Raw genomic sequence first — 20100 nt, 5'->3', positions numbered from 1 at the left:
CAAACACACTCCCCAAAAACAAGCCCACCAGCCAAGCAAAATGCCTTCGTCACTTCAAAGCAAGTAACACCAAATCCCTCTTGACAGCACCTGCTGTTTTGGATGCCTATATGATCTCTTCCTGGCTGATGTAAGACTAACAGACTAACATTCAGAAGTGCGTGCAGAATACCTGGGCAGAATACCCTTTCCATAAGTCCAAATGGCATCAAGTAGACCACGTGGTCCTTGTTCTGCTCACAGGACTACTGTGTCAAGGAGTAGCACACCTATAGCCATAGAATGGCCAGTCACACCTCACATCCTGATAAAGTACTAGATCAACATGGTCATTTCAGACAGTCTGGACCCACTACACCCAGAGACCCCGCATCTGAACACCCCCTTATGTAATCGGGTCCCTGACCTCTGGTGGGGCCCAGGTCATGAGGGACGGCACATCGGCCACCCTCGCGGTCGACGGCGGGCTCCACGTCGGGCATTACGGATGATGATGATGACACAGCCCCCAGGGAGGAAGTCGGAGACCAGGCAGTGTGGTGCTAGAACAGCAATCGGCTCCTTCAACTTTAGCCCGATGAATGATCTGACCGTGGACTGCTGGAAAGGGTATGGGCGGGAACACCAGCCGCGTACAGTAGGTGTGGCTGAGGTGGAGCTGTTAGAGGGCTTCACGTTCCACATCACCAGTGAACTACTATGGGATAAGCCCATGTGAAGCAAGCACTTTAGGAGACCGGACTTGGCACAGGCCACCAGAACCTCAAACAGTTTTACGGCTGCCTCATTGAGAGTTTCTTTGACAGGCTGCATCACTGCCTTGGTATGGCAACAGCATAGCTCTCCATCGCAAAGCGCTTTAAAATGTGGCGCTTATGCAGAGGCCTGCTGCCACCATCCAGGACTTCTACACAAGGCAATGTAATAGGAGGGTCCTAAACATAGATGGGGAGTCCAGCCACCTAAATCATAAACTGTTTTCTATACTACCACATATCTGTTATGCCAAGTGGTAGCAGTACATATGTAGAACCGACAGGACGCAGTACAGCTTCTACCTCCAAGCCGTGAAACCATCAAACATGACGGCAAAATGGTCACTCAGTGGCTACAAGGGCTATATGTAATGGTCTCTTTTTGGACTTGTCCCTTAGTGCAGACGTTATTCACACATAGTGGATTCTACAAAGACACACACACACTCTTTCACACTAATCACATACCCTGCTGCTCTGTTTGTTATCCATCCTGATCATGCCTACATGCACAACGGCAACAACCTCACTGTGCCACACACTGACTCAGTCCTGATCTCCTTGAATACAACCTAGTTACCTAGTTTGTTAGTCTTACTTGGATGTATAGGATGTATTTATACCCTTTGTTGCATTTTTTTCCCCATCTTTTGTATATATAGATACACGTGTGTACCTTGCATGGATTTGAGCATGCTGTGGCCCTCCTGTTAGAGTGTCTTATTACCCATGAACAACAGGTTCACACAGCGTGTGTGTGTGTGTTTATGAAGCAGCATGCTTATTGTCAGCTTGGGTGGGTCATGTTGGAAACATTATTAACTGCTTATTGAAATAAACACACAGCAACAACATGTCACGTATAGAGACACATCCCTTCCCTCAGACATAGACCCAGGCCCAGGCCTATACATTTGTTTTGCCTATCCAGTTTATTACAATATGTCTTCAAAAGCTTCAAATAGGGAAATGAAGTGTGCGTTTGTGTGTGTGTGTGTGTGTGTGTGTGAGAGAGAGAGAGAGGGCAACTCAACCACCTGAGGGCTGTTAGATGGCGATTGGCTTCCTACATAACACAGTCCTGGTATCATCCTGGCACTGAGCTGTGTCTCCTCAGAGCAGTCTTTTTGTATGATTTTGGTACTTCATCATCCAACATGCTTTGCCAATTATAGCCTCAAAGGGTCAAAGGGTCACAGAGCGTACCAACAACTCATGAATTGAACAGACATGAATGAAAACAGACAAGCAGGTACACAAACAGTGCAACACACACACACACACACTATAATGACTTCATGGACATCAAAGGACCAATTATTTTTTGAATATGTGAATGTGCAGGACGCTGTTGTAATGTGAAAGCATGTTGTCCTCATCGTGCCATTTACTGCCTAGTTACTGTATGCCGTCTCATTGTAGAAGGCCATCAGGTTTAGAAAATAAACAGGGTTACTTTTGTCTCACTTTTATTTTCTTTCAAATGGCTACAATTAGCTTTTAAATATTAAGGGGAATGGAGTAATAAGCCCAGGAAAGCCAAGATCACTCAAGATCATGCCTATCGAGAACATGTCTAAAGTTTACTCATAATGTTAACTTGTCAGAATTGTATTCAAAGTATACTGTGCATATTTACTCTGTCAATCAACTTTATTTTGTACATTTTTTTTCCATCATCATATATTGGTACCCAATATAAAACCTGAAGGAACAAGCAATAACAAGACATGTATGCACAGTGGGTTGGAAGGAGTATTATGGTCAGAACCGAGGAGGAAAGAGAGGAGCCCGACTCTGAGTGGTGACCGGTCCTCTTCTTGCTGTGTAGGGTGAATATTATAACAGCATGTTCGTTTTGGACCTAATTAATCAAACTCATGAACAATACACAGTGTCTCAAATGACATGGGTTAAATCAGTATCTGTCTTAAATACGTCCGAAAGGCCAGCATTTACAGCATCGGAAAAATCCTTAATCAAATCCCTGAGTGGACAAGGTCAAAAAAGACTGTTGTTCAATCTTTGAGCAAGGTAGTTGTTACTAATTACTACCCAATTAGGAAGGGTTGGGTTAAATCTGGAAGCCAATTCTTGATTGTGTCTTGAATGCATACTGACTAATATCCCCAAGCTCTTTTGTTGAATATTACTAGATAGTTTTATAACTTTATTTATTTAACAGCCCTGCATTTATTAAAAAGTTGTAATCAAAAATGACATGAAACCAAATACAAATTAGCCCATTATACTGCCCTAGAAGCACCAGTTTAACCGATTTCAGAGAATTCTGCATTCTAATCCACACACATGGCACAAGAAGACTAGAGGCTGTGTGGAAATTGAGTGCAATCCCGCCATGTGACCTGGTTTGATCATTTGAAATTGTAGAATCAGTACATGTTGTTAGATGCATGGGGGGGTTTCTGCGCTAGTGCTTCGTGAATATGTACCACCCAGATACTCACATTTACACCATCACTCTTGTTTATGACAAGATGCTGTGCTCTTTGCTGGCTAGCTATCCTGTCACAACCACTTTCAGAAATGTTCTCAGTTTCCATTATGAACTTGCCAGATTGGTCGTCAGACATCTTGTTACAGCTGCAGTGTTGTGGATGCACACAATGTTCTGTCAAGGTTTCACCCAGCTCACCCTGAGCTGCCTCAGCAAGAGACAAACCATTGAATCTACTCTTATATTTTAACCCGTGTTTCCCCGGCTTCCCTTTACCTATCTCCATAAATGTTTCTTCTATCTCATCCTCTCTCACTTGGCATCTCTTCCTTTCTGTCGTTTTTTTATTACATTTTCACTTTCACTCCTGTCTGTCTCTAGGAGTCTCCCTCCCTGTCACCCAACCCTCTTTTATTATCTCTCACTCGTTTTGTTTGCCACCCCCCATCTCTATTTGTCCTTTCTTAGTCTATTTTTGGTCCTTCATTCTCGACCACCTGCAAACCGGCTAATTAGCTCACATCTGTTTTGGTCTGTTCATGACATCACACATGCTCTTGCATCTCAGCAGGGCGGCTGGCTTGGCTCCGGTCCATCCCGCTGAAGTTCTCAAACAAATCTGCTTTGCTTAGAAGTACAAACTCATAGACACAAACACAGTCTCGACTCATGCTCAGGCATACAAACACGTGGAGAGCAGCCGTTATTAAAGTAACGTCCCGGTGTTTCTAGATTTCTACAAAATATGATCTACAGCTCCGGGAAAAAATCAAGAGACCACTGCACCTTTTTCTTTCCTTTCCAAAAAAGTTGAAAAGGAAAGTTTTGAGTGAGGAACAGAAGTGTTCAATTTGCAGTGGTCTCTTAATTTTACCCCTCGGTCCCTAACTGAAAATCTTCCTTTTCAACTTTTCTGGAAAGGAAAGAAAAAGTTGCAGTGTTGTATAATGACAATTTGTTGTAATTGTTTTTGTTAAAAAGCAGTTTTTCTTTGTTTCCAGGATGTGGGCATACTCCAACAGCAGCCTTGTGTACATACAAATGATTAGAACTATTAATGTGAGCTGACGGCTCATTGATCAGGTCTTCCTCCTCATCACGAGTATGCAATCATAGGTCTACTCTATGGCATTACAGTATATACCTGTTTAAGATATCTGTTTGAGATAGAAATGTGTGTGTTTCTTATGTATAATTATAGAGTGCATTATTTTATTTTTTGATTATGAGTAAACAGAATTCTAACTTTGAGCACTTAAATGTAATACCTTTTGCTTTCTGCTATAATGATCAGTATATTTTCATCAAGCCTTACAGCAAACACCACAATCATAAATTACACTCAAGGCACATTTCTAATTTTGCATTTTAAACATACAGTAGGCTTTTCTTTGTAAAGCAGTTAAGAATCAAAATGATGATGGTGATGATCATGATTATAGTATAAATAATAATGATAACAAAGATAACGATCACGGTGGGCATAACAAGGACAATGGTGGTGATAATGTAATGATGGTCATGATGGTGATGATGCTGATGACAATGATGAGAATGCTCATTCTAATGATGGCAACAGTAATGATGATGATTGTGCATGTGTCTGTGTATCTGTCTTTTACCAGGTCTCCGCAGCAGTTACTCCTGCAGCGTTTGTAGTGTGGTGTTGAACTCCATTGAACAGTATTATGCTCACCTCCAGGGCTCCAAGCACCAGAACAAGTAAGACGATATGGAAAACCTTAAAGAAAGGGAGATTTTTTTGAGCTTTGTTTGTTTCCCATGATGCCCCTTTGAATTCCTTGACAGTTGTATTGAGAGGCTTAGATAGACAGAGACTAAATAATGCCATATTTCCATGAGGCCATTGACAAAAATGTTGATTTTGAACCTTAAGTAAATCTATCCAAATCAATTTAACAATACAAAGGAATGCACATTTAAAAGATGGCTTGTCATTATTAGCCTGTTCTGTATGGCTGCAGATAGAGTACAGAACACAGATCTGCTCACTATATCATCACCCAGCATCTGAGAAAATGAAAAACGTTTTCACACTAGTTATACTATTTTGTCTTGAGCCCTCAAAAGATGCTAAGGCACTCAGTGGCTGGAGTGATAGAAGTATTTTGTACAGTCTTTGGAACTGTGGTAGTAGTGACAACCTTTGAAAGGACAAAACTCGTAACTTGTCAAGAAAGTTTCTATTGTAAACCAGGCAAAATTCCAAGTTCTTAACATAGCAAACTATGTTTGCATTTAACCAATGTTTTGTCTATGTTATATTTGTTACCTAGTTAACTTTAGCTACCTAGCCTAGCACTAGCAGCAACTGTTTAGGCAAAGAGCTAATGCTAGCTAGATAGCTAGCTTGCTAACTTTTAATTTGGCTTTAGCATGCATTACACGTAGCCAATTACGTTGCCAAGATTGCTCCAGTTAATCAAAAATGTAAGTTGATTGTGACCAAGAACATTGCAAAGGCCTATTTTTATTAGCAATTTGAGCCTGTGCATGATTTTTTAAATGTCTAATTGTTAGCTGCTTACCAAGATAATGTTAACTGGTAAATTTAATTGATGCTGCTGAATTTCATATATTATTTACAAATGTAAGAAATGTCACAAAATGTACATTTCTTACCTATTCCAGCAAACGTATAGTTCCGACAATATTAGATTTGTAAACAATATTTGTGCCAGGTTTACATCTTAATTTGACCCAGTCGGATAACGGACCAGATCAGCTTGTTGACTTGGTGTCCACTATTGATGCCTCATATCCACTTTCAATTTCCCACATTACCTGGCTGTGCAACCAAGATCCACGTCAGTGCTACTCATAGTTTTACCTTAGTTGTTCTTCACTTCTTTTACTTACACATTTTAATATTTGATGGGGCAAATAAATAAATTTGCTGTCTCTCCTTTGTAAAGAGCATTCCTTTTGTTGTCTTTTAGTATTCATATTTAATCAAATTAAACATTCTGTTTTTACTGTGTACATACACTATATACAGTATGTATTAATTCTTGAGGAGTAAGCGTATATATTATGAATGTCTAATGATTAGGCTTGCATTTTGAGGCAGATAGGGCAGAGAGAGTGACTGAGCAAAAGAAAGAACAAACGAGAATAAGGAAGAGATAAAAACAAGGGAACGAGAAAAACGGGGGGAAAAGAGATAAAATTAATTAGTTACCAGGTCCAATAGTGAGAGTGAGACAGACAGAGCATGAGATGAAGTGAAAGGCAGAGGATGGGACGAAGACTGATACAGAGAATGGGTGGGGGGGGGGAGAAGGAGAGAGAGAGGGAGAAGAATATTATGGAAAAAGAGAGATAGTGATAAACGAGAATAAAAGAGAGACAAAAGGGGAGAAAAACATTTGTCACCAGGTGCAGGTGGATCTAGAACAGGTGTAGCTAGGCAACTAGGTTTAACCACAAGATTATTTCAGTTGGAGCAAATGATCATGGGCCTGGAACATGATTATAATAATTAGGAATCATAATTTGTACACTGCTAATTGACAACATCTAAACCCAAATCCTGATTTGAAAATAACAATTTCATGTCATTATATTGTTGGAAAGATTTCTTAAAACAAACGCTTTTTTGTTGAATTCCAGGTGATACGGCATTCTCTTCTGAACCTAAAAAATTCTACCGTTGGTCCAAAAGGTTTGGGACTGTAGCCAGGGTCTGAGGGCTTTGGCTGGAAGTCCTCTAAGAAGCGTAATAATCTATACTATTTTGTTGTGATCACATAATGCTGATTATCTCTAATAACATGTTGGTAGACAGATCTCTGACACTAAGAAAGACACACACAGGAACACACACACACACACACACATGCTCTGTACATCCTCCCACTCTGTGAGTTGCTCAGCAACATGTTGCATGTCAAGGTGGAATCCATTGTAGTGTGAGTGTGTGTGTGTGTGAATCAGTGTGTGAATCAGTGTGTGTTAGTGCGTGTGAATGCGTGTGAATGCGTGTGAATGTGTGTGCTTACAATACATGGGTGTGTTTGAGAAACAGCTAAAAGAAATATGTTAGTGTGCTTTTAAAGTCTCAAACAGACCAATTCCATGCAGTAGATTGAAAGTTCTGTTGCTGGTGAATTAAGTACTTCTCCGCAGACAGGAACAACCACTAATGTAAGATAAATTGATTCCTGGAGGCCGGAAAAGATAATGATAGCAGTCTAATACAAGACATGAATTCATTGTGAACTCAGCTGTGACGGTGGTCGGAGGCAGTGTGGTCTTTCTGCCCGTGTGTGTGCGCTCGAGTGTGTGTGGGTGCTCATTTACTAGTTGTGTAAGTGCATACACCCGTGTGTGTTTGTTTCTGCATGCGTGCACATGGGCGCGTGCATTTTTGTTAATGTATTTGTGTATTAGTGTGTGTGCCTGTGTGTGGTTTGAGGCAGTATTCCTAATGAAGTATGTAGTGATAAGAACTAAGTGCCTTATAAAGACATATCCTTCTGAAACAAAGCATATGAGACAGCAGTTCTTTCATTGTGGCTTTTGGGGAGAGTTGCAATTACTTTGTCTTAAATGTCTGAGTAGATTCTCCAGCTCACATCACATTCATTGTGAATTATGGAGTTGGTGGAGCCAGCCAAACACACTGTGACAGATTAACTAGCACTAACAGACAGGGAGAAAAGACAGAGGAGAGAGAAAGGGAAGGATTTAGAAGGAATGGGGGGTGACGATGGTGGTTGTGGATCAGGGGAGGATGAGTGAAGAGAGTGAGAAAGAGAGAGTGTGCGGACAGGAAAGAGATTGAGGAGAAAAATGAGGAATGGGTGGTGAAGAAAATGTAAGACAGGGGAAGAGAGGTTGGAGGTTAGGGAGAGGAAGAGAGGTTAGAGGTTAGGGAGAGGAAGAGAGGTTAGAGGTTAGGGAGAGGAAGAGAGGTTAGAGGTTAGGGAGAGGTTCAATGGTAGACTGATGAAGCTGAAGAGGAGAGGTTAAAGGTTAGGCGGCAGTGTAAAAAGGAGAGGTTAAAGGTTAGACGGTATTGTAGAGAGGAGAGGTTAAAGGTTAGACGGTAGTGTAGAGAGGAGAGGTTAAAGGTAAGACGGTAGTGTAGAGAGAGGAGAGGTTAAAGGTTAGATGGTAGTGTAGAGAGGAGACGTTAAAGGTGAGACGGTACTGTAAAGAGGAGAGGTTAAAGGTTAGACGGTAGTGTAGAGAGGAGAGGTTAAAGGTTAGATGGTAGTGTAGAGAGGAGACGTTAAAGGTGAGACGGTACTGTAAAGAGGAGAGGTTAAAGGTTAGACGTTAGTGTAAAAAGGAGAGGTTAAACGTTAGACGGTAGTGTAGAGAGAGGAGAGGTTAAAGGTTAGATGGTAGTGTAGAGAGAGGAGAGGTTAAAGGTTAGATGGTAGTGTAGAGAGAGGAGAGGTTAAAGGTTAGATGGTAGTGTAGAGAGAGGAGAGGTTAAAGGTTAGATGGTAGTGTAGGAGCCAGATTTTGCCCCATAAGAGGATTGGTGTAATTTAAGGCCCCCAGCAACAAGACGGCAGACTGGATATTCAGATCGAAGAAGATGCAGTGCGGTTTTATAGGATGATCTCGTAGCTGTCCTATGGTATATTTGCAATCATATGATGAAGTAATAAAATGTTTCATAAGAGGCATTAAAGGGTAGATAGGAGAGGTTAGAGGAGACCTCAACCCGCATTAAACTATGTTGGTGTTGATGGGGATATATGTTTGAAAAACAGGCAGACATACAGAGGAAGTGAAGGATGATATATTTGAGAAATGCATGAAGATAAGGAGGAGATTTAAAGTGGACAGAGCGATGAGCACCACAACGCTGACTGAGGCAAGGTTTCAGTGCTTAAAAGGTAGCGAGAGGGTGAATAAGAGAGAAGATAGATCGAGCAAAACAGGGATGAAGAATGGAATGAAAAATGGAGTGAGAGGGAAGGGCTAGGGGGGGGGTGAAAGAGGGATGTGATGGAAGAGGTCCTGATTTGTGAGGTCACTAAATCAGGTCACTTTGTCAGCTCAACATGCTGGACTCGCGGAGTCGAATGTGCGATACTGAGAGCCTTGTTGGACTATGTGAGCGAGAGGGAGCGAAGGAGAGAGCGGTGTGTCTTATTTTACATAATCATTTACGTAATTCTTCAATTTATCGGCACATACCAAGAGACGAGCCAAGATAGGGTTGGAGGCTTGAGACAAGTGACGTAAGCACACTCACAAGGCACCTTCATCAGGTCCTTATCGGTGTTTAGACTTATTATTCAAAAGGTAAATAAAATATACTTAGTTACGAATTGCTACGGGAAGCCAGATTATACCAGTACTTAAAAGTAGGATTTGATAGCTCTTCCTCAATCACCCTGGACTCTCTCATGCACTGAGGCATAATGTCCTGAAGAAACTCATCTAGCTCTCGGTAGAATGAACAGGTCTCTCTGCCACTACCAATCACTCTGCTCCTGTCATGGGTCTGGCTATAAGCACAATTCAAGTCTTCATACTACATAATACTTTATCAACTTCAGCCGTGTTCATCGTTAGTAGCCTACACGATACATTGCCCTTCACACAGTAATATTGGAGTGGGGCTCTCTGTCATAACCTTGGAATGCAGCAGCTCGGGAGTGAGATTTTTTTACAAAATAATCTGTGGTAAGAAGTAGTATGGCAGTAGTCTCCAATACATTTCGGGAAATCTGTTGTAGTTTATAAACCCTTTGAGTTCCTTTGAGAGAGAGGGTGTTGGGGTAGAAGAAAAAGAGAGAGGGCTAGAATTATGAAGAACAGAGGGAGAGGTAGTGTTATGGAGACCATACAGAGAGAGAGAGAGAGAGAGAGCAGGTTATGGAGACCAAAGAAAGGGAGATAGTTATGGAGACCTGAGATTGAGTGTTATATGAAGCAGAGTGTGTTAACGACTGTGTGTATTGATGATGTGTCAGAAAAGTCATCTCCAGTCACTGTTCAGGTGTTTAGCTGTGTGCGCTCTTTTATCGATCCCCAGGGAAACCAGGAACAAGACAGTATGTTCCACCTCACTGGCCACATACTGCCCAACTGAGTAACCACAGGAGATGTGTGTTCCTGCGTCAGAACATCAGCATGTGTCTCATTTAGCAGACTATAGTCAGGGAGCAGATAACTTGGTGATAGCAAACAATGCCCCCTCACAGCCTCTAGTGTTCCACAGTGTGAGATGTCACATAACACACACACACACACAATTTGTGAAGGCTTCATGTTTATGTAAAGTGGGAATAGGGAATGTAGGTGTGTGTGTAGTGTGTGTGTGTGTGCATGTGTGTATTTGCAACCGTGTGTTAAATCTGTGTGTCAGATGTTGGACTTGCTGAGCATGAACATTCTGAGTGTTCCTCACTGTCAGAGAGAGAACTTCCTAATACACTGTTTCTGTGCATAAGTGCTTGTCTGTGTGTTGGTGTGTGTTTGTGTATGTGGGTGTGTGTTTGTGTCTGTGTGTGGTCTGGTGTGTGTTTGTGTGTGTGCGTGTGTGTGTGTGTGTGTGATGGTGTGCGTGCAACAATCTTCAGCTCGTGTAAGGAGCTTTGTGGAGGAGATGAGAGTTTGGCTGACAGTGGTAAAGGATTATTTGTAAGCGTAGAAACAGCCTTAAATAATGTGTGTTGGTGTGTGTGCATGTGTGTGCATGTGTGTGCTGGTGTGTGTGTGTCTGTGTGTGTGTGTGTAGCAACCTCCCTCGATCCCTCTCACTTCCCAGGGAAACGTGGCCATCAAAGCGCTTAGCTTCTACTTTTGATTATTTGACTAATCTGACTCCCAAAACACTTCACAGCTCTGTCAGGAGTTTTGATATTCCACAGTAAATATTGTGTCAGTCTGATAGAGCTATGCTATGCCCTGCCTAAATGATGATTATTAAATACTTATTAGGGCCCAAGTGGGACTAAAGAGAGAGGAGATGGATGGATTAAGGTGCCTTTTACTCTTTATTAGATTTATCTAGATGATTATTATTTTTTTGCCAGATTTGCATCAGAGAAAATCTGTAAACTGGTGAAAATCTTAATTGTCCTACGCTACCTTCCCGAAGTTATGTGGTCCACTTTCCTGACAGATTGTCCGCGCAGCTACTGAGGTCTAAAAATGATCAGCGTGTATCGGAGTAGAATGAGTCGTGAAAGTATGTAGTCTGCTCCCTGAATTAACCGAATCAGAATTAAAAGGTTGTTTGCAAATGGAAAACATCTCACATTGGCACCAAAACAAGTCTACTATCACCAGCAACAGCGGTTGTTTGACGGAGAACACCTTTTCAGTTACCAGGTAAAAAAAACAACCGTGAGTTTATACGCTGATCAGAAATCAAAACTCTGTTTTGAGTGCAGTGTATTGTCCCAATTTATGCGCATTATTTCTAAGTCTTCCTGAAACCTTTAGGTAGATCACCACTGTTCACAGTCAAAATTACAGGATTTAGTCTTTCAGTTCCCCATAACTGATGTACGCATTTCCTGTGCATTTCATGATATCCATGGTCCTGATGGATATCGTGCATGTCAAGTGTGTTACAAGTCCCTGCGTTAGGACCCATGCCACTCTGAAGTGTTGAAACTGTTCACACACTTCTTGTTACCAAAGAGAAATCTCACATCCAATCGCAACCCTGATGGTTTGTCACACACCATTATTCCACCGTTAAAGCAGATGCTGCATACATATTATGGGCATCTTGTGATATTACTCTTCCAAGTTATTATAAATAATCTGACGTTTTAGTACCGTTAAAGCTCATTTACTGTCATTCGACAGATTTTATGTTGTAAAGCTGAGTGAAGTTCCTGCAATTTTACATGTTTTGAAAAGTTTTATGTGTGTTCATATCTGATTAGCTCTGTGTATGGGGGTTTGCTTCGGGTCAAGGCCCCTAGGCACCTACTCTATAAAAGGTTCAGACAGCTGGTTACCTTATCCAGGTGGTTAACCTAACGTACCCACCTGGTTAACCTAACTTACCCACCTGGTTAACCTAACTTACTCACCTGGTTAACCTAACTTACCCACCTGGTTAACCTAACTTACCCACCTGGTTGACCAGACTTACCCACCTGGTTAACCTAAGTTACCCACCTGCTTAACCTAACTTACCCACCTGGTTGACCAAACTTACCCACCATTTAGGGTCTGTCAGTGAAAGACATAACAGGACAAATTCCTGTGCCCTACCAAATGTAGATTTTCTAAACAAAAACAGTACCTTCTGCAGCAATGTTTCTATTACAGCTCCTCTCGGCAGTAAGTTAAAAGTATGTTAAAATTGGGTTGATCGTATCCATATCTCTCTCCCATTCTGGGATGTACCATATCTCCGACCTCCACAAAAGAGTCACTCCAAAAAGCCAACTTGCTATTTGTTGCCAGAATGAAAACAAATACTAGCGATCGTTCAAAGACTGTCCGTTAGTAATGCCAAGGAAGGCTGACAATTTAATTCAAGTAAAACACAGGGACCCTTCGGCTCCTGCATTCTGCCATTACGATTCGACAAACATGGTCAGGCCCAATCCTTCTGCTGCCCACACACAACGGTGGTCGTGTGTGTGTGTGTGTGTGTGTGTGTGTGTGTGTGTGTGTGTGCACCTGTGTCCACTCAGTAATGGTCTCCATGGCTAAAAGATTAAACGGCCTGCCCTTAGTTAGAGCCTTAGGAAGGGAACTCACATAACCGCTGTGAAGTTACTCACACACAAACACACATTGTTAAGTCACACACACACATACAAACACACATTGTTAAGTTACACACACACAAACACATGTTGTTAAGTTACACACACACACACACAAACACACATTGTGAATACTTTTTCTGAGCCCACTAATCAAATTCAAATATTTATTATTATTATTATTATATTATTTTATTATTATATTATTGTATATTCTCATTATGGGAGGACACGTAGGGATACAGATGACTTACTTTTCCAGGTCATGAGGCTAACAATGACCCCTGACATGGAGTTGTTTCTCGCCACTGTTCAACAGAAATTATGCCATTCTTGTTAAATCAGGAGAGCAAGGACTCTAGTACATTTCCCTGGACCCCAGCAGGCACACACACAAACACACACAGAATGCTGAGTTTGTGTCCCTGGCTATGAAACATTTGTGTGTCACAACTTGTTTCCACCATCATTCTTCTTGATATGATGGAGCTAGAGGAGCCTCCTAAAGGTTAACCTTAATGCAATTGGCTAGAGGAGCCCCCTAACCTTGATGTGATTGGCTAGAGGAGCCTTCTAACCTTCATGTGATTGGCTAGAGGAGACTCCTAACCTATAGTGCCCACTGCTGACTGGATGGTTTCTACCCTGTCAATCTCACTTTCTTTCTTAATCCATTTTATTTACTCTCTCCTTCCCCTCTTTTCCCTCCTCTCTGTTTCTCTTTCTCACTGTCTCATGCAAATTCAAATGATTGGCCAGACAAACTGAGAAAATAATGCAAAAGTAAAAAAGAACCATCACTAAATAACACCACATACACACATGCGCGCACACACACCGACACACGTACCCACACTGTGAATAAAGAGTGTCATCTACTCTATAAACATTGGCTTTGCTGTCATTCAGCTAGAGCTGGACTCACTTCATATGGACTCAAAATGAAATATTGTTTTGTGCGTGTGTTTGTGTGTTTCTGTGCGTGCACACACAAGCATTTGGTGAGTCGATATGCATAAGCACGCACAAACACACAGCTTGTGAGACATATTACTGCAGGTGTGCCGCTTTTTTAATGTCAGAGCTCCATATCGAGGTCAAAGCTTTCAGAGAGGAGAGCGGATGGGAATGAAGAGGGAGAGGAGGAGTGGGGAGGGGAAAATGGAGAGAAGAGGAGGAGTGGGGAGTGGAAAATGGAGAGAAGCGGAGGAGTGGGGAGGGGAAAATGGAGAGAAGAGGAGGAGTGGGGAGTGGAAAATGGAGAGAAGAGGAGGAGTGGGGAGTGGAAAATGGAGAGAAGAGGAGGTGTGGGGAGGGGAAAATGGAGAGAATAGGAGATGTGGGGAGTGGAAAATGGAGAGAAGAGGAGGCGTGGGGAGGGGAAAATGGAGAGAAGAGGAGGTGTAGGGAGTGGAAAATGGAGAGAAGAGGAGATGTGGGGAGTGGAAAATGGAGAGACAAGGAGGAGTAGGAAGTGGAAAATGGAGAGAAGAGGAGATGTGGGGAGTGGAAAATGGAGAGACAAGCAGGAGTAGGAAGTGGAAAATGGAGAGAAGAGTAGGCGTGGGGAGTGGCAAATGGATAGACGAGGAGGAGTGGGGAGGGGAAAATGGAAAGAAGAGGAGGGTGGTAAATGAAATAAAGAGAAGAGGAGGGTGGTAAATGAAATAAAGAGAAGAGGTGTCCTTGGGATCCAGCACACCAACACCTGGCAGCCCTCTCAGTCCAGGAGATTACAACACTCCGGATGTGGAATTCCTTCAGGGGCAGCAGTGAGGACTCTAGCAGTGAAGTGGAATGCCAAGGCGATGGGCAAACATGTTGGATGGGTTGACTCAAACACCATGGTGGGTTTAGTTTCATTAAATATTTTGTGGATGACAGGTGTAGGTGGGGGTTAGGTACAGAACTATATTTGTTTTATTTGTATTGTTGTAGGTATCCGTAATTGTAAAAACTATTTTAAGCTGGCGTCACGACCCTCGTGACACACTCTTATTAGCTAAGTATCGGTTAAGCTTTCTGCCAGGGTTGTATTAAAGTTGCTTTCCCTCCCCTCACCATTCCTTTGACAGACACATGATTGGCTGCAGTTCACATCAATCTAGGTTAGCGTTGGAGCCAGACCTCAGGATTTTGCTTAATGAAATTGAGCAAAATTAAATGCAAGGAATAATGAACACAAAATGTGTAATATTTTGGCAAACAAAAGGGAGAACTGCATTCAGAACGTTATAGAGTAGTATGTTTTTTTCTGCAAAACAAAGGTTTCAAAAGTATTGGCACTCCTAAAGAAAATGTAAAATAAAATGAAGTACCATCTGATGTGAAATTATTTGCTTTTTAGTTTGTCTCTGTCTCCAGGAACTGTATTTATGCCTTTCACCTGATTCTGTTTGGGTATGTATAATGGGGAGAACAAGTATTTGATACACTGCCGATTTTGCAGGTTTTCCCACTTACAAAGCATGTAGAAGTCATTAATTTTTATTCGTCAACTGTGAGTGGCGAAATCTAAAACAGAAATCCAGAAAATCCCATTGTATGACTTTTAAGTAATTAATTTGCATTTTATTGCATGACTTAAGTATTTGATACATCAGAAAAGCAGAACTTAATATTTGGTACCGAAACCTTTGTTTGCAATTACAGAGATCATACGTTTCCTGTAGTTCTTGACCAGGTTTGCACACACTGCAGCAGGGAAATTTGGGCCTTGCCTCCATACAGACCTTCTCCAGACTTTCAGCTCCCTCCAAAGATTTTCTATTGGGTTCAGGTCTGGAGACTGGCTAGGCCACTCCAGGACCTTGAGATGCTTCTTACGCAGCCACTCCTTAGTTGCCCTGGCTGTGTGTTTCGGGTCGTTGTCATGCTGGAAGACCCAGCCACGACCCATCTTCATTGCTCAAGATCTCGTGACACATGGCCCCATCCATCCTCTCCTCAATACGGTGCAGTCATCATGTCCCCTTTGCAGAAAAGCATCACCAAAGAATTATGTTTCCACCTCCATGCTTCACGGTTGGGATGGTGTTCTTGGGGTTGTACTCATCCTTCTTCTTCCTCCAAACACGGCGAGTGGAGTTTAGACCAAAAAGATCTATTGTTGTCTCTTCAGACCACATGACCTTCTTCCATTCCTCCTCTGGATCATCAAGATGGTCATTGGCAAACTTCAGACGGGTCTGGACATGCGCTGGCTTGAGCAGGGGGACCTTGCGTGCGCTGCAGGATTTTAATCCATGACGGCATAGTGTGTTACTAATGGTTTTCTTTGAGAATGTGGTCCCAGCTCTCTTCAAGTCATTGACCAGGTCATGCCGTGTACTTCTGGGCTGATCCCTCTCCTTCCTCATGATCACTGATGCCCCACGAGGTGAGAACTTGCATGGAGTCCCAGACCGAGGGAGATTGACCGTCATCTTGAACTTCTTCCATTTTCTAATAATTGCGCCAACAGTTGTTGCCTTCTCACCAAGCTGCTAGCCTATTGTCCTGTAGCCCATCAAACATACATCAAAATCCACGTTTTACAAAGGCTATATTGAATTGAAAACCTGTGTAGGGCAGTTCGTAAGCATAAACCTAAGACTATCAATGGTCGTGAAATGTGTTAAGTGGAGGAGTGGTCCAGGAGTCCTCAAAGTGGGCGCCAACCTTGACAGATTTCACAGGAAGAAGCTCAGTGCTGTTATTCACTCCAGGGAAGCCGTCACAAAATATTTATTGATATTGTGCCATATTATTTTAAGAGCTATGTTTTTTTTAGCAAGGTGTCATATACTAATCATTGAAATGTTGTCATTTTAGGAAATTATTTGGTGAAGTTAAATGATACGGCTCCCCCTCAAGTTTGAGGCCAAAATATGACTCATTGTTTGTGTTGTTTATTTTTTGCATTCACTTATGTTTCATTTCATTCATTTAGATAATATTATTCCCATTCAAAATTGTATTTTCATGCCTGAATTTAACCATAACCTATAAACCTAATCCAAGTCAGGATCAATCTGCCAAAGATTTATAAGGAATGGGTGAGGTGAGGCTGTGGTTACAAAGGGATAGCGGACATTTCAGGTTGGATTGATTTGCCTGGATACAACTGAGATGTGTTATTTCTGTCAAATCTTAACCACATGGACACTTATGTTGCAGCAAAGCCATGCAGAAATATTATAATTACAGTAGATTGTATTTTTGATTTCACTATAACATTTCTATTGAAAAACCTGACAGAGGTACAAACTCGAAGCACACATGCATGCACGCAAACTAAACTATAAATGCCAGAGTGCAAAGGCTGTCTCGAATAGCCCCGAAACACATTTGTCTGAAGCCAAACCACCACATAAATCTTGACAGCGGTGAGTGTGTTAGAGAAGGGTGTGTGTGAGTGTGTCTGTGCGTGTGCATGCGTTTGTGGTGAAATGGCTGAAATGGGGGCACAGATAACTGTAGCTACCCTGGGGTGAGATGGGGAGAGAAATGAGACAGCTGAACTCATTTTTTGATCGAGAAAATAGTGTGCAGTATGTGAATGAAATGTGGAAAAATGGAACACATCAGTGCCTCCTCAGATGTGAGATTGTGGTGAAGCTGGAATCCATATGTGGTGAAACTGTACAGTGTGTATTTCAAATGTTTTGTACCACAATGCTGGACGCTCCTCCACAGTTTAGTTGAAAAAAACTGTAACGAAAGCGACGGTACAAACTGTGGTATTGTTTTCCCTTATGGAGGTTTCGGTTAGAAGGTGCTCTCTGCATCCCACACACAGTAACAGATGTGGAAGGCCAAAATTATATGGGACACTGATGTGAAGAAGTCAATGAAAGGTCCTTATTTTGTTTTGTGTTATTTCCCACAGATGTATTTTAACTTTTGCTGGAAATCGAAATTCCTTGTTATGAATGGTTTCACCCAACTATAACACTCCTGAATCAAACGTATCTTTTGTTTTAATTGAATTTTTCCAAAATGGCCGCCTGTGGCGTCTTTGTCTCTGTGTGATAATGGCACAGAATGCGGCTAGAGTAGGAAACGTTTAAGCATAATCACAAGGGACAAGATAAACCCAGAATCCCTCTGTAATTACTGCATTTCAAAACCAGAGGGATTTACTCTCCCTATCTCCCTGCTTTTGTTTTAAATTTGGGAACAGTCAGAATGGGAAGCATTACGGCGCGAGCGCCATAATGAGGAGAAGATAGTGAAATCGGATTATTGGATAATTCCTTCCATAGATTGCTCTGTCCTCTGAGCTACTCATTGCCTCTGTCTTCCAAAAATGTCTTCCAAAAGACCCAAGAAAGCAGCCCAAGATATAATGTGTACGTAATTCAGGTTGACGTTCAGGAGAATAAATATTTCAAAGTTGTGGGGATAGTGTCATCACAAAATGTAAATACAGTTTTACCAAAATGTTAAGGGATAGTTCACCTCCACATGACTCTTGACCTCTTTCGGGGAGTTTTAGGAAGAATTTCTTTACAAACCTTATTTATATGAAATGAATAGCCCACAAAAAAATTCTGCTCCAAGGAAGGGACATTGTGAGATGTTTGCTTGAATCTTGCTGACCAACTTTATCTGTCTGTCTTTATTTCAGCTTGAAGCAGGTCCAGCAGTGAAGCACATACATCTGAGACCAGGAGAAGTGCAGAGAACGGCGAAAAACGGGAATAAAAAACCAAACTGGAAATGCTAAACATGGGAAATTCAGAGCTTTGCTTACCCAAGACTATGGTTGTATTGGTTCCTGGAATTCTGGAAGACTGAAAGATTTCTACAGAGGGCTCAGGAATGTGCGTGTGTGTGTGTGTGTGCATGAGTTTCTGTGTGTGTGTGCATGAGTTTATTTGTTTGTGTGTGCACACGTGTACGAGTGCATCAAGGTACAACTTTAATCGTACAATGTCTTGGATGTTATTGAGCACCTAAGTGTTTCGTGAGTACTTTCAACCCACAGCCACAATAATATTGGACATGGCTGCCGATCGCCATAATGCTGGTGTCTGTCCAAAATGGCGCCCTATTCCATTTAAAGTGCACTACTCATAGGGCTCTGGTCAAAAGTAGTGTACTATATATAGACTTTAGTTGACCACAATCCTACAACCGAACTGATGTCAGCGTTACACAGAGCGTGATAACCGTTATAATGATAGTCATACAGTATCGAAACCCCTACATCGGCCCAAACAGTCAGGGCTTCAATACTTTTTATATGCAGTCTTGTATATACAGTGGGGAGAACCAGTATTTGATACACTGCCGATTTTGCAGGTTTTCCCACTTACAAAGCATGTAGAAGTCTGTAATTTTTATCATAGGTACACTTCAACTGTGAGAGACGGAATATAAAACAAAAATTCAGAAAATCACATTGTATGATCTTAAAGTAATTAATTTGCATTTTATTGCATGACATAAATATTTGATACATCAGAAAAGCAGAATTTAATATTTTGTACAGAAACCTTTGTTTGCAATTACAGAGATCATACGTTTCCTGTAGTTCTTGACCAGGTTTGCACACACTGCAGCAGGGATTTTGGCCCACTCCTCCATACAGACCTTCTCCAGATCCTTCAGGTTTCGGGGCTGTCGCTGGGCAATATAGACTTTCAGCTCCCTCCAAAGATTTTCTATTGGGTTCAGGTCTGGAGACTGGCTAGGCCACTCCAGGACCTTAAGATGCTTCTTACGGAGTCACTCACACAGTTGCCCTGGCTGTGTGTTTCGGGTCGTTGTCATGCTGGAAGACCCAGCCACGACCCATCTTCAATGCTCAAGATCTCGCGATACATGGCCCCATCCATCCTCCCCTCAATACGGTGCAGTCATCCTGTCCCCTTTGCAGAAAAGCATCACCAAAGAATTATGTTTCCACCTCCATGCTTCACGGTTGGGATGGTGTTCTTGGGGTTGTACTCATTCTTCTTCTTCCTCCAAACACGGCGAGTGGAGTTTAGCTCTATTGTTTTCTCATCAGACCACATGACCTTCTCCCATTCCTCCTCTGGATCATCCAGATGGTCATTGGTAAACTTCAGACGGGCCTGGACATGCGCTGGCTTGAGCAGGGGGACATTGCGTGCGCTATAGGATTTTAATCCATGACGGCATAGTGTGTTACTAATGGTTTTCCTTGAGA

At 42.0% G+C, this 20100-nt stretch overlaps 1 protein-coding gene across 2 annotated transcripts in view; it reads left to right on the top strand.

Annotated features, from left to right (window-relative positions):
* zgc:171482 (zinc finger protein) overlaps positions 1 to 19235 on the top strand; it is a 74796-nt gene extending 55561 nt beyond the window's left edge. For both annotated transcript variants that reach the window (XM_034292556.1, XM_010889041.3), the window contains 2 exons: positions 4839 to 4935; positions 18553 to 19235. In XM_034292556.1, the coding sequence (XP_034148447.1) occupies positions 4839 to 4935; positions 18553 to 18574 (119 nt within the window). In that variant the 3' untranslated portion in view covers positions 18575 to 19235. The remainder of the gene's footprint in view (positions 1 to 4838; positions 4936 to 18552) is intronic.
* The last annotated feature ends 865 nt before the right edge of the window (positions 19236 to 20100 follow it).

The sequence above is a fragment of the Esox lucius genome, chromosome 6 (assembly GCF_011004845.1).
Source record: "Esox lucius isolate fEsoLuc1 chromosome 6, fEsoLuc1.pri, whole genome shotgun sequence".
In the NCBI taxonomy this organism is placed as follows: domain Eukaryota; kingdom Metazoa; phylum Chordata; class Actinopteri; order Esociformes; family Esocidae; genus Esox; species Esox lucius.
This window is presented reverse-complemented; position numbering and strand designations above follow the sequence as displayed.